Source organism: Prunus dulcis, chromosome 4 (assembly GCF_902201215.1).
Source record: "Prunus dulcis chromosome 4, ALMONDv2, whole genome shotgun sequence".
Taxonomy (NCBI): Eukaryota; Viridiplantae; Streptophyta; class Magnoliopsida; order Rosales; family Rosaceae; genus Prunus; species Prunus dulcis.
Window position 1 is genome coordinate 8782582 of NC_047653.1, and position 11486 is coordinate 8794067.

General features: G+C 36.5%; 3 protein-coding genes across 7 annotated transcripts; 1 reads left to right on the plus strand and 2 right to left on the minus strand.

The window, feature by feature from the left end:
• The first annotated feature begins 1199 nt into the window (after positions 1-1199).
• LOC117624925 (ankyrin repeat-containing protein At5g02620-like) lies at positions 1200-6488 on the plus strand. 3 transcript variants are annotated; one of them, XM_034356456.1, is made up of 5 exons: positions 1200-1271; positions 4255-4257; positions 4374-4920; positions 5039-5562; positions 5704-6488. In XM_034356456.1, the coding sequence occupies exons 1-5, from the start codon at positions 1200-1202 to the stop codon at positions 6361-6363; spliced, it is 1806 nt and encodes a 601-aa protein (XP_034212347.1). In that variant the 3' UTR covers positions 6364-6488. The 3 variants fall into 3 exon arrangements, with proteins under 3 accessions (XP_034212347.1, XP_034212346.1, XP_034212345.1); XM_034356455.1 differs by lacking the exons at positions 1200-1271; positions 4255-4257 and adding an exon at positions 3429-3756 and having other exon boundaries at positions 4277-4920; XM_034356454.1 differs by lacking the exon at positions 1200-1271 and having other exon boundaries at positions 4179-4920.
• Positions 6489-7331: 843 nt separating this feature from the next.
• LOC117624927 (endoplasmic reticulum oxidoreductin-1-like) lies at positions 7332-8387 on the minus strand. Its single transcript, XM_034356460.1, has 3 exons — positions 8144-8387; positions 7688-7798; positions 7332-7481 (listed from the first exon to the last, which is right to left on the minus strand). Exons 1-3 carry the CDS (start codon positions 8358-8360, stop codon positions 7393-7395), a joined length of 417 nt encoding a protein of 138 aa, XP_034212351.1. The 5' UTR covers positions 8361-8387; the 3' UTR covers positions 7332-7392.
• Positions 8388-9576: 1189 nt separating this feature from the next.
• LOC117624926 (endoplasmic reticulum oxidoreductin-1-like) lies at positions 9577-11177 on the minus strand. 3 transcript variants are annotated; one of them, XM_034356459.1, is made up of 3 exons: positions 10767-11177; positions 10416-10552; positions 9577-9666 (listed from the first exon to the last, which is right to left on the minus strand). In XM_034356459.1, the coding sequence occupies exons 1-3, from the start codon at positions 10968-10970 to the stop codon at positions 9630-9632; spliced, it is 378 nt and encodes a 125-aa protein (XP_034212350.1). In that variant the 5' UTR covers positions 10971-11177; the 3' UTR covers positions 9577-9629. The 3 variants fall into 3 exon arrangements, with proteins under 3 accessions (XP_034212350.1, XP_034212349.1, XP_034212348.1); XM_034356458.1 differs by lacking the exon at positions 9577-9666 and adding an exon at positions 9939-10180; XM_034356457.1 differs by lacking the exon at positions 9577-9666 and having other exon boundaries at positions 10198-10552.
• Between the last annotated feature and the right edge of the window lie 309 nt (positions 11178-11486).

Below are 11486 nucleotides of genomic sequence, written 5' to 3' on the forward strand. Positions count from 1 at the left end.
GGATGTTTCTAGTGTAGAACCGACTTTAACTTGTCAACTTTTCTAAATTTTTTTAAATTATTTTATATTATTCAAGAGTGCTGCATTAATTTTAACAAAAAGCAACGGCACGGCAGTTTTGTATGGAAAGCCATCATTAGTCATGAAAAAGACTAGCCGCAAATGGTTCGTGACACGCATAATTTGATGGGGCTTTGTTTTGATAGGCCCTTTTGTTTTATGGGCCTCAAGGTGTATGTCGTGGATCCATTTTTATGCGATGTATTTGGGGCTGGTTGTCCTTTCCTTGTAATGCGAAATTTCCTACAATAATGTAGCCCAATTCTAATGGAAAAAAATCTCACCCATGCTACCTTTAATAGAAACATGAGCACAGTCAAAATGAAAATCTGGACCTTTGTTTATAACATAGATGTTGGTTAACATTTGGATTTAAAGATGATTATATCTAAACCATTGGGTTAATATGGCTGTTGCAACTGACTTCATATTTGGCTGAAATCTTTTGGATTAAACAATCTAATCTGGGCCATTCATTATTGTATAGTTCTTGGGAGGAGAGAGAAGGAAAAATGGGGACATACGGGGGAGCACGGCACCCTTTAATGTAAGGAGAAATTTTTATATGTTTCGGGTACATCACGTGACTAGTGTACTATTTAATAAACATAGGACATATGGAATTATTATTCAACTTACTGCATTTCTTTTTATAACATGTGGCGGGCTGCATTGCAAATATTCTATATGTCTTCCGTCTAATAGATAGTACACCAACCACGTAGTATACTCGAAACACCCAAAACAGAGACAACAAATCCTCTTCCGCGTGGCAAAAGAACTTGTATATCATTTCCCTCTCACCCAGTTTCCTTTAATGGAGTAGTAGAACATTTTCTCCTTCTCTAGTCGTTCACTTGCCGACACTTAGGCTGCCCTTACTCTAGTCAACATCCAAGCATGGGCTTTACAATTAAGTAATTAAGTTTGACACGGAAGAGGACTCGAGTCCAAACATAATATACAACACAGAAACGAGCCAACGACTTGAGCTGAGGTCCTGTATGAGGACATACTGATGGCGGCTAGGGACCAGATGTGTGGTCCTCAGAGAGAGAGAGAGATTTTGATAACCCACAATTTAAGAGAGAGGGAGCTTGAACTAGCCGTGAGAAAGCTGGGAGAGGGAGTTCAAGGCCATGGATCCTTCCCTTTATAAGATTGCAAGATCAGGAGACCTTGGTTTCTTGAGAACAGCTAGACATAGCAATGTATCAAATAGTTTTCTTAATCAGAAAACTCCTAAAGCTAGAGATAGCAATGTATCAAAACTTTTGCCTGTAGTGCGATTATAGACAAAAATGGATAGAGAAACCGCAACAAACAAGTCAGGTAGAAGAAGAAAAAAAGAAGGGAAACGAAACTTGTAGTTCCTGTGATTTCCAACTTTTACCGCTAAGGTCTGGTTTCAATTTCGTCACTTTTGTCACAATTTTGTCACTTTTGTCACTGTAGTTTAAGAGTCCAAGCAATTCGAGGACGCTTCTCAATTTCCGTCAGATTCCTTTTAATTCTGTTAAGGCATCAACTATTGCCGTTAGTTATTGAATAAGTGGAGGGGCATTAAGGTAAAATCTCCTGTAATTACAAAAACAGTAAAATATTAATAATAACAAAAATAAAAAAATAAAAAATGCAGAGCCTTGCAGTGCTCTGTAGTAAGTTTCAGAGTGAGTGATTGCGTATTCTCTGAGAAGCCAGCACCCAAAAATATTCAGAGAAAAAGAAAAGCTTTGAGAGAGCTCAGATTGTAGTAGAATACAATACAAGATTCAATAATTGCCTTCTTCTCCAAGCCAAAGCCATCATTTTTGCTATTTGGATGCTGAACCTCATACTGGTCATCATCACCAACTCCATACTTTTTCCATTAAAGCTTTCATGCTATTTGGATGCTGAACCTCATGCCAGCTGTGAATTTTTTAATTTCCTTTCCCTCTGCCCTTACCGCTCTCCCTGGCCCTCAATCCTCCTTGATTTTTTTTCCTTTCCCTTACCTTCCGTTCCTTCTGGCCTGCAACCCTCCTCCTCCTTCTTTTTTTATTTTTTTATTTTTCTGGTTTTTTACTTCTATTTACATCTTACCTTGCGTTCTACCTGGCCTGCAACCCTCCTTTTTTTTTTTTTCTTTTTTTTTTTCTGGTCTAAAACCTCAACACTACCCTCCCTTTTTAATCTCAATTCTTAAGTCTCTCTTCCAACTCACAGGGCTGATAAACTGTAAAATTTCAATGGTATGTGAACTCTCAGCTAATTGAGAATGGGGAAGAAAGCCACAAAAACAAAACCAATTTCAAGAGTGAATCATTACCCATCAAAGTGAACCAAAAAAAATACAGACATAAGAAATATGAGCAGAGAACTATGATTTTTGGGGAAGGGATACTTATTTTTTTTATATGAAAAGAAGAAATTACAAACAAAAGCCCCAAAAACAGTGATGACCAACACAATCAAAATGCAGGAGCAACAGTTTGACAGATAATATTTTGTATTTTACTTTTAAGCTTGTGGTTTTGTGTTTTTGGGTTACAAAAAGCTTTGGGTTTTACAAGCCAAATTTGTATTCCATAACAAAAGAGGAGAGTGGCAGAGGTATGGCTGAGGAGGGAGAAGAGCTTGGTCTGGACGGAGGAGAGAGAGAATTTAAAGGGGGAGGAGGTTGAAAGTTCAGACGAGAACAAAGATTATAAAAAATAAAAAAAAACACGGGGAGGAGTATTGTGCGACAGGGCGAGTGGAAGAGGAGAGGGAAAGGAAATAAAAATGATTCACAGCTGGCATCATTTCATTGGCTAGGGATACTGAGCTTTAATGCTGAAAGCTTTCTCCTTGATTTGACCGTAATGCCCCTCCATGTGAGGGGCACGTGCTGATGTCCTAACAGAACTAAAAAGAATCTAACGAAAATTGAGAAGTGTCTTTGAATTGTTTGAACTCTTAAATTACAGTGGCAATAGTAACGAAATTGAAATCACAAGAACTTTAGTGGTAAAAGTTGGAAACTACGGAGTCGTTTAAAAGGAGAGAAAGAGAAGGGGTAAATGCGGGAGAAGGGAAAAAAAAAAAAAAAAAAACAGAAGAGACATGTGGATAGCGAATTCAATGGCAATCGCTTTTGAGCAATTGTGAATAGCGTTCCTCTTTGAACAGTAGTTGGATAAGAGGGAGGCAAGGCTTCAGAGATGCAAATCTCGAGGCAGTGTTCACGGGTGGGAGCAAAAGGTCAAGCGTTTACATTGACCTACTTAGTATGTGAATTATTGATAAGAATTATTGGTGGTGGCTGGGAAATTGGTGGGGAATCTAGAGCTTTGAAATACATTAACTTTGGAAGTATTTTCAAAGATAAGTCAATTAAGGCCATCTAATGGCAAAAAAGCTCTATAAATAGTCTCTCATAAGAAGAGGAAAAGACATCCGAGTCAACACACAAAATTTTATATATTGCACCTTTCAATTCCTAGTCTAGGATTTATTTTCTAGCATTTTAGATTATTCAAGTTCTTCATTTTCCTAGTGTAACTATGTAAGCTTACTTTCTTGCAATGAACTTTCAGTTTGTCTTTAAATTCAAGTTTAATTCAATCTTTATTGCTTTAATCTATTTTATCGTATTTACATTATTGTCATTTTGTTTCTTGCATTTACAAACTTATCACCAAAATCCCAAAATTAGTCATACAAAGTTCAAATCATGGATCGTTTAGTATATGAGGCGGCAACATCTGGCGATGTGGATTTATTCAAAAAGATTATAGATGGTGATGAATTACCAGATGTTCTTTATAAGAAAACAACCAAAGAAAGTAATTTTCTTCACATTGCAGCTGAATTCAAGCAAATAAAATTCTTCAATGACATCCCACTTGAATATGGATCTTCACTGTTTTGGGCGTATTGAGAGACTTCTTCATCTTGATTCTTTTCATACACATATAGCAACAACCAAATATATAATATGTACCTTTAAAAACCAAAAATAATGGCCTGATCGAGAACCAAATATATAATATGTACCTTTAAATGTGTGGTTCACATTTATTAGAAATAAAATATATTACTTAATAGAATACTGTTTTCTTGACAGGTAATTAGCACTAAGCCCGTTCAGAATTATTTATGCCTCGAATGCTGAGCACGGTTCACAACACAATCCTCTTCAAGGCATTGCTGCTTCTGTGCTACATTAAGCAAGTTTCAGAGAGTTCAAAGCCATGGATCGTTTGGTATATGAGGCGGCAACATCCGGCGATGTGGGTTTGTTCAGAAGGATTCAAGATGGTGATGAATTACCAGATGTTCTTTATAAGAAAACACCCAAAGACAACAATGTTCTTCACATTGCAGCTGAATTCAAGCAAATAAAATTCTTCAATGACATCCCACTTGAATATGGATCTTCACTGTTTTGGGCCACCAACAAGAAGGGTGACACTCCACTGCACGTTGCTGCCAAAGTAGGATGTGTTGAAGTAGTTGAGTTCCTCATTGAACATGCAAGGAAATCGCTTCATCACATGGAAAGAGGTGACGAGGAGAGAGGACCAGCTGATGGTGAATCTCAAAACAAGTTACTCCAAGTGAAAAACTCGGATAACGACACAACGTTGCATCTTGCTGTTCGATACAATCACGATGAAGTTGCGATTCGGTTAATGGAAGCCGATCCTCAATTGTGTTGTTTCACTAATAAGGCAAATGAGTCGCCCTTGTTCCTAGCTGTTAGAAAAGGCACTCCAAGCATTGTTCATTGTATTTTGAAGGCGTACGAGTCTGGCGTTTCTCCTTCTTTTCAGGGGACAAACGGATTGACAGCTTTGCATGCCGCAGTGACTCAGGAACAACTCAAAGACAAAGGTAAGTGAACATGGCATCACCTAATGAAATGTGTTGATTTTATATTACGAGGATTTTATTTTGGTGGAAATTTTCACTGCCTCTCACCTCTTTAGTTTTTCCTATGTCAACATGGTAGACGTTGTGGAGATTCTGGTGTCCAAAAATCGAGACCTAATCAAAGAAGTTGATGCTATTGGATGGACTCCCTTGCACTACGCAGCATTCACAGGGAACGTTGAAGCTACTCAACTACTGATGGAATCTGATAGTTCTGCTTCTTATATCATGGACTTATCATCGAAAATGTCAGCTCTCCATGTTGCAGCCTATGCAGGCCACACCAAAGTCATGGAAGAGTTAATTCGATATCAACCTGATACTTGCGATTTGGTTAATTCAAAGGGCCAAACGGTTCTTCATTCTGCAATTTTAGGTGGACAAGGCAAGGTGGTTAACTACATATTAAGGACGCCTAAACTTACGGGACTTATTAATGAAGCTGATGAAGACGGAAACACTCCTTTGCATATCGCTGTTAAGTACAAGAAAGTAGAAATTATCTCCATTTTGACAGCTGACCGTAGAGTGGACAAGGATGCTGTCAATAAAAAGGTCTCAAAAGCCATTGATATTTTTCTTGGTCAAAATAGTGAAGAACAGGTACGCAATACAGGTGCACACATACATAAATAATGTTATTGGAATTGAAATTGATCTATTATTTTTCTTTTTTCTGTTTTGAAAAGGATCTATTAATAATCTTTGACAAGTTTACTCTATCTCTCTCTGTGTATTGTTCAGGGAACTATTGACAGTCCGGTTTTGCACCAGTTGGGGTCCTGCGTAGGTGGTCCATTTTTCCAACAAAAAATCAGCAATGATTTCAACAAACCGGAAACTTCAGAGAAGGATACGCCCGGCACATCGGCCATTGAACACAAGAGGCAAAGCCTGCAATCTACTTCCAATCAGGCCTTGAAAAGACTAGATACCAAACTAGTGGTGACGACGCTTATCGCAACCGTCACTTTTGCAGCAGCTGTAACCCCTCCGGGTGGATTTAAAAGCGACGGAAAGTCAGTTCTGTCGGAAGATACATTTTTCAAAGTATTTCAGCTTTTCAACCAGGTAACCTTTATGCTCGCAATTATTGCAATCTATAACGAATCAAATCCAATACGTATCTCGTCAATCGAAATAGCCACACCTGAAAGTCTCATTCGGTATTCCATCGGAGGGTTGCTGGTAGCATTTTTCTCGGCCACGATGGCAGTGATGCCCGAACGCCGCAGAATGCTTTCACTTAGAACAAAACCCTTTACAGGTCAACCTCCGTTTGATGTTGTTCTCAATGTAATTGGTGGGTTCGCGGTGGCACTTGTTTCGATGCACGTGATTTGGACTATGCATCGAAAATTGAGGAGAAACAACCGGCCAGGCTGTCAACCGTGTAACTTGTAAGTCGTTTTGGTTTTTTTGTTTTTGTTTTCTGATTAGTTTTATTAAGTGTTTCCTACTAGTTTTCGGAACACTAGCATCTCCGGACGCACTTTTGTGCCTACAAGAAGCTTTTATGTTTATTTTTACAATTTTTAAATTTAAATTAAAAAAATAATGATTAGTTGTGTTTCATAAAAATATGATCTATTATATGATTTTTCTTTTAATTTCTGTTTTAATTTTAATTTTTTTAATATGAAAATATGTGAATTTACAATATTATTCTCATTAATTAATAATTTTAACTCTTAATATTTGAATTAACTAATGGCATTTTCTGGTATTTGAAATGTTTCATCATTCTCCGCGTTTTGCTTTATATATATATATATATATATATATATATAAGTTATGTGAACTTTTATTTATTGCGCTTTTCTTGTTTTACATTTCTTTACTCTCCGTTTGGATGAATGAATTGAAAATTACATAGAATTCTAAAAGGACATAATTTAGATTTCCATCATTTCAATAATTGTCAATTGATGATTTCACTATTTGGAGTTATGTATGTTGAATTTTGTAAATGATACTATGGAAATTGTGAAACGACACGTATTTTGGTGAAAATTAAACTCAAGAATTTGATGCTCCAATTTTCACAATTTTCTCCACACGTCATTTCATAAATTCCGGGCTTAAGTTGACAAACAAAGGAAGTTAAATTTCGAGTTATTTTCCCTCATTCAAACGGAGGGTTATAGTTCTTCTGAAGTATTACTCAAACGACATGTGCATTTTCGCTTTGACATAAGATGCTTTGGCCCAAATTTTTTGTTTTGCATAACATAGCAGTGTTAAGTTATGGTTAAAATTATGGGCGGACGCGGTTCGGTACAGTCTGATTTCCACCTCACACTGAAATTAGAATCGGTACTATTCAACCGATGTTCTCCTTCACTCCTCAGCACGTTTGGTGCACCAAAGAAAAATAGTCACATGATATGAGGCAGAAGGAGAACCAGATTAGTAGTCTTATCAAGAAGATAATCAGCAGCTATGTGGATCGAAATTGAGGAGTGAAGACCAGATTAATTTGTATAATACTTTTTTCTCCTGGCAAATGTCCTGAGATGAATCTGCAGAATAACAAACAAAAAACATTGAGTAAAACACATTGATATGCAACCTACCCTCAGATTTAAGTGTCTCATTACCCCCTATTGCAGGAGTTGGACTGGCGATAGATAACCTCAATATGAAAGTAAGATATAAAACATTTTAAACATAAAATGTTACGAGCAGTCAAATTGTCCACAAAGATATAAGAAAAGGTTGAACTCACATTTCGGGCAATTTTCAGAATACACAGCATCCCATATCCTTCTTGGTGATGGACCAGCATTGCCAGTGTAACGTTCAGGGTTCAATAGAAGGTTCACATATGTCATCTCACCTTCAGATTGAAAGTCGAGTCAATCGTTACAAAATGTTATTAAAAAGAACAAACTTTTAGTACAAGAATACAGCAGGTGTAAGACATGAAAAGAACAAATAATAAACATAAAATCTGAGGTAGTGTTTACATTCAGGAACCATTTACCATATCATCAGTCATGAACCTGACATTCAACCAAATTGCGGGGTACAAGCAATGAAAAAACAAGTTTGTGAATTTAAATGTACCACTTCACAACTAAACCATATCTAAATGCTTTCTAATTGAAATGCCAAAAGATGCCAGCTTCCGACAGACAATAGCTTATGCAACACACAGTCCATGACATATATTGTAAATTACCATTATCAGTCTCATCATCATTTGTCCAAGGATTATCTGTCTCAACCCAGCCTCTGAAAGCTCTATTGTCTAGCGTATGGTCAACAGTCCCCTGCTGCTTTCCCTCTTGACACACAAAACTATCAGGTGCAAGGCCCTGGAGCAAGGGCCTCTTAAAAGGTTCTGGAAATTCATTTTCTGGGCATTCACAGATGCTGCAGTCACGCAACAGGCACATACCATCTTCGGTCCAAAAGGGACAGTCACACACAGCTTGGCCTATCATTTGAACCAAGTAAATTAGCCCCAAAAGGTAAAAACAAAAGTACAACATCCTCCCTAAATCACTATAGCCATCTAAGAATGTGTTCAAAGTAAAGAATTCATGTGACTGCTCACAAGATAAGGCTAATCCAAGTCAGGTCCCGTGTTGATTTTTTCATTGTCCTAACCTTGTTGTCTTCAAGCTCAAACATAATTCCTTTGGACTGTTCTCTTTTAGTTACAAGACAAGAAAAGAGTGAAGAAGCCATTAGCTCCAGATCTGGGGCTTCTCTTTTCTCAAGAATGAAAAAAGAAAAAGAAAAAGAAATCCTATTCTTCGAAACTGCTGTCCATCTAAGTTGTCGTACATTATTGTGTTAGAAGATTTTTGGTAAATAAAGCTTTTATTTTTTAGTGGTCATAGTTTCAAGTTCTTCCTTATTATTATTTTTTAGAGTCGGTGGACTTTATTATTGTGTTAGAAGATTTTTGATTGGGTAATGGTTTCAAGTTCTTCCTTTTATTTATATTTTTTGTGTTGGTGGGCTTTATCAAAAGTGATTGTAGCATGCTGGTCATTGTGGAGGAGAACTCATAAACTGAGATACGGTTGAAATACAAAAATTTTGTAAATTGGTATGAAAGAAATGGCGTCGCTACAAGTTTAATGAATGCATCTAATTAGCTTTTTTTATATTGTAGTGATCTATTTGGGCATGTTAAAATTGAACAATTTTTGTATATTTGTTGTGCTAACCCTCTCCGAAGCCTTCAAAACACATTGTTATTATTAATATAACAGTATTTAGAACAACTTTTGTTACAATATTAATTTATAATTTATGGTAATATATGTGTGCTAATTGTAGATTACAATTTTTGATTTTAAAAAAAAGTGTAAATTAAAAAAAGAAAACAAATTTATGTAGTGAAGTTTGTTTTCTTTTTTTAAAGTAGAAAAAAAAAATGAAGAAAAAAACAAACAGTTTCATCATCATGCCCTTTTCGATCATTATACATACTAAAAGCACTTTTGATAAAAATTTACCAAACACTTTGACTACTCACATCAGTTTTTCATATACAGTTTACCAAACACCTAGCTGCTTTTTTTCACATATGATTATTTTTGCAGCACAGCAGAAGTAGTTTTTTTTTTTTTTTTTAAAACATTGAAATACCAAACTAGCCCTTTGTCTTAATAGGCCCTTTTGTTTATGGGCCTCAAGGTGTATGTCTTGGTTCAATCTTTAAGTTGGCCCTTTTGCTGTCGAAATTTCCTACAATAAGGAACGTTAAAATTATAATTAAATGTAGCCCAATTCTAATGAAAAAAACTGCCACGCACGCTACCTTTAATAGAAACATGAGCACAGTCCCGTTTAAAATGAAAATCTGGACCTTTGTTTATAACATAAATGTTGGTTAACACTTTGATTTAAAGATGATTAAATCAAAACCATTGGGTTAATATGGCTGACGCAACTGACTTCAAATTTGGCTGAAATCTTTTGGATTTTGAAACAATCTAACCTGGGGCATTCATTATTGTATAGCTCTTCGGAGGAGAAAGAAGGAAAAACGGGGGGACATACGGGGGTGCACGGCACCCTCCAAGGCAAGGGACATACGCAAAACAGGGACAACAAATCCTCTTCCGCGTGGCAAAAGAACTTGACATACGCAAAACAAAAGATTCTGGAAATTCATTTTCTGGGCATTCACAGATGCTGCAGTCACGCAAGAGCAGATACCGTCTTCGGTCCAAAAGGGACAGTCACACCAGAGCTTGGCCTATCATTTGAACCAAGTAAATAAGCCCCCAAAAGGTAAAAACAAAAGTACAACATCCTCCCTAAATCACTATAGCCATCTAAGAATGTGTTCTATTCAAAGTAAAGAATTCATGTGACTGGTCACAAGGTACGACTAATCTCTTGGATGCTTGGATTGAAAAATTAAAATTACCAACATCCAAAAAGAAATATTTAGTAGCATAAAATAAATAAGAGGGCACAACAGAAGAGACCTTGAAATATCTGAAAAATGGAATTTTAACAGTCTCTTGTAGAAGAGGGCGCCGCGCAACACTTCTGCATTAACACTGTCCACTGTTTCATAATCACAACAGCAATCCTCCACAATGCCTGTGTACCCTTTTGAATCCTACACTCATAAAAATAAACAAATAAACCAAAAAAAAAAAAAAGGTTAAGATTATTATAAACTTATAAACAAGCACCAAATGAGGAACAAAGTTTAACCGGAAGCAATCTAATCTGATGAACAAACAAACAAACAACACAAATTCAACCATATGCATAACAAAAGATGAGTTATAATATCTTAATCTGATGAACATTAATGGGTTGATCAGTACCTGAGGACAGTGGCAGGAATTGGGGTTCTTGAAAAAGAGAGAGAGGTTGAATTTAGAGGCAGTTCTTGTAGAGGTGAGTGCTGTGGCTAGCAACACCACCACCACAGCACCCAAAAAAGCTGCCCATCTCTTGCTTTTTTTCTCATTCTTCTCCTTCTTCTTCACCATCTCCAAGGCCACTAAAACCTCTTTAAAATTGTTCATCCCACATATAAATAAATATTGCTAAACATTTAGCTCTTTCGATTTTTGAAACTTCATTCTCATTTAATAGCAAACCCCACAGAGCAGATAAGAGGCAGAGATGCACAAGAGACAGAGACTTGGTTGCGCGCCAACGCTCATTGAAGTGAATTGGGTGATTGACATGTGGGCGGGTGGGATTGAAAGGTGTCTTGGACTTTGCTTTTGTGCGAGTGTGAGATGTGCTGTATGTGAGCTTGATGTTCTTAATTTGCCAAAGTCAGTTTGGGTAACTTGGTCATTTGTGACGTGCTCGGGCCAATGGGAAGTCAGCGTTTTACAATAACAACATCATCGGTTGTTCACCTTCTCTAGCTATTGAGCTTCTACTTCTTATTTAATATGTTCCACAATCCAATTTAATTTAGTATAAATTTTTTTAATCAATATTTAATTTATGGTATAGAATTCCCTTTCATATATATAAGAGAATATGAAATATTTGCTTAAATATTTATGAAGGAAAATAACCAAATC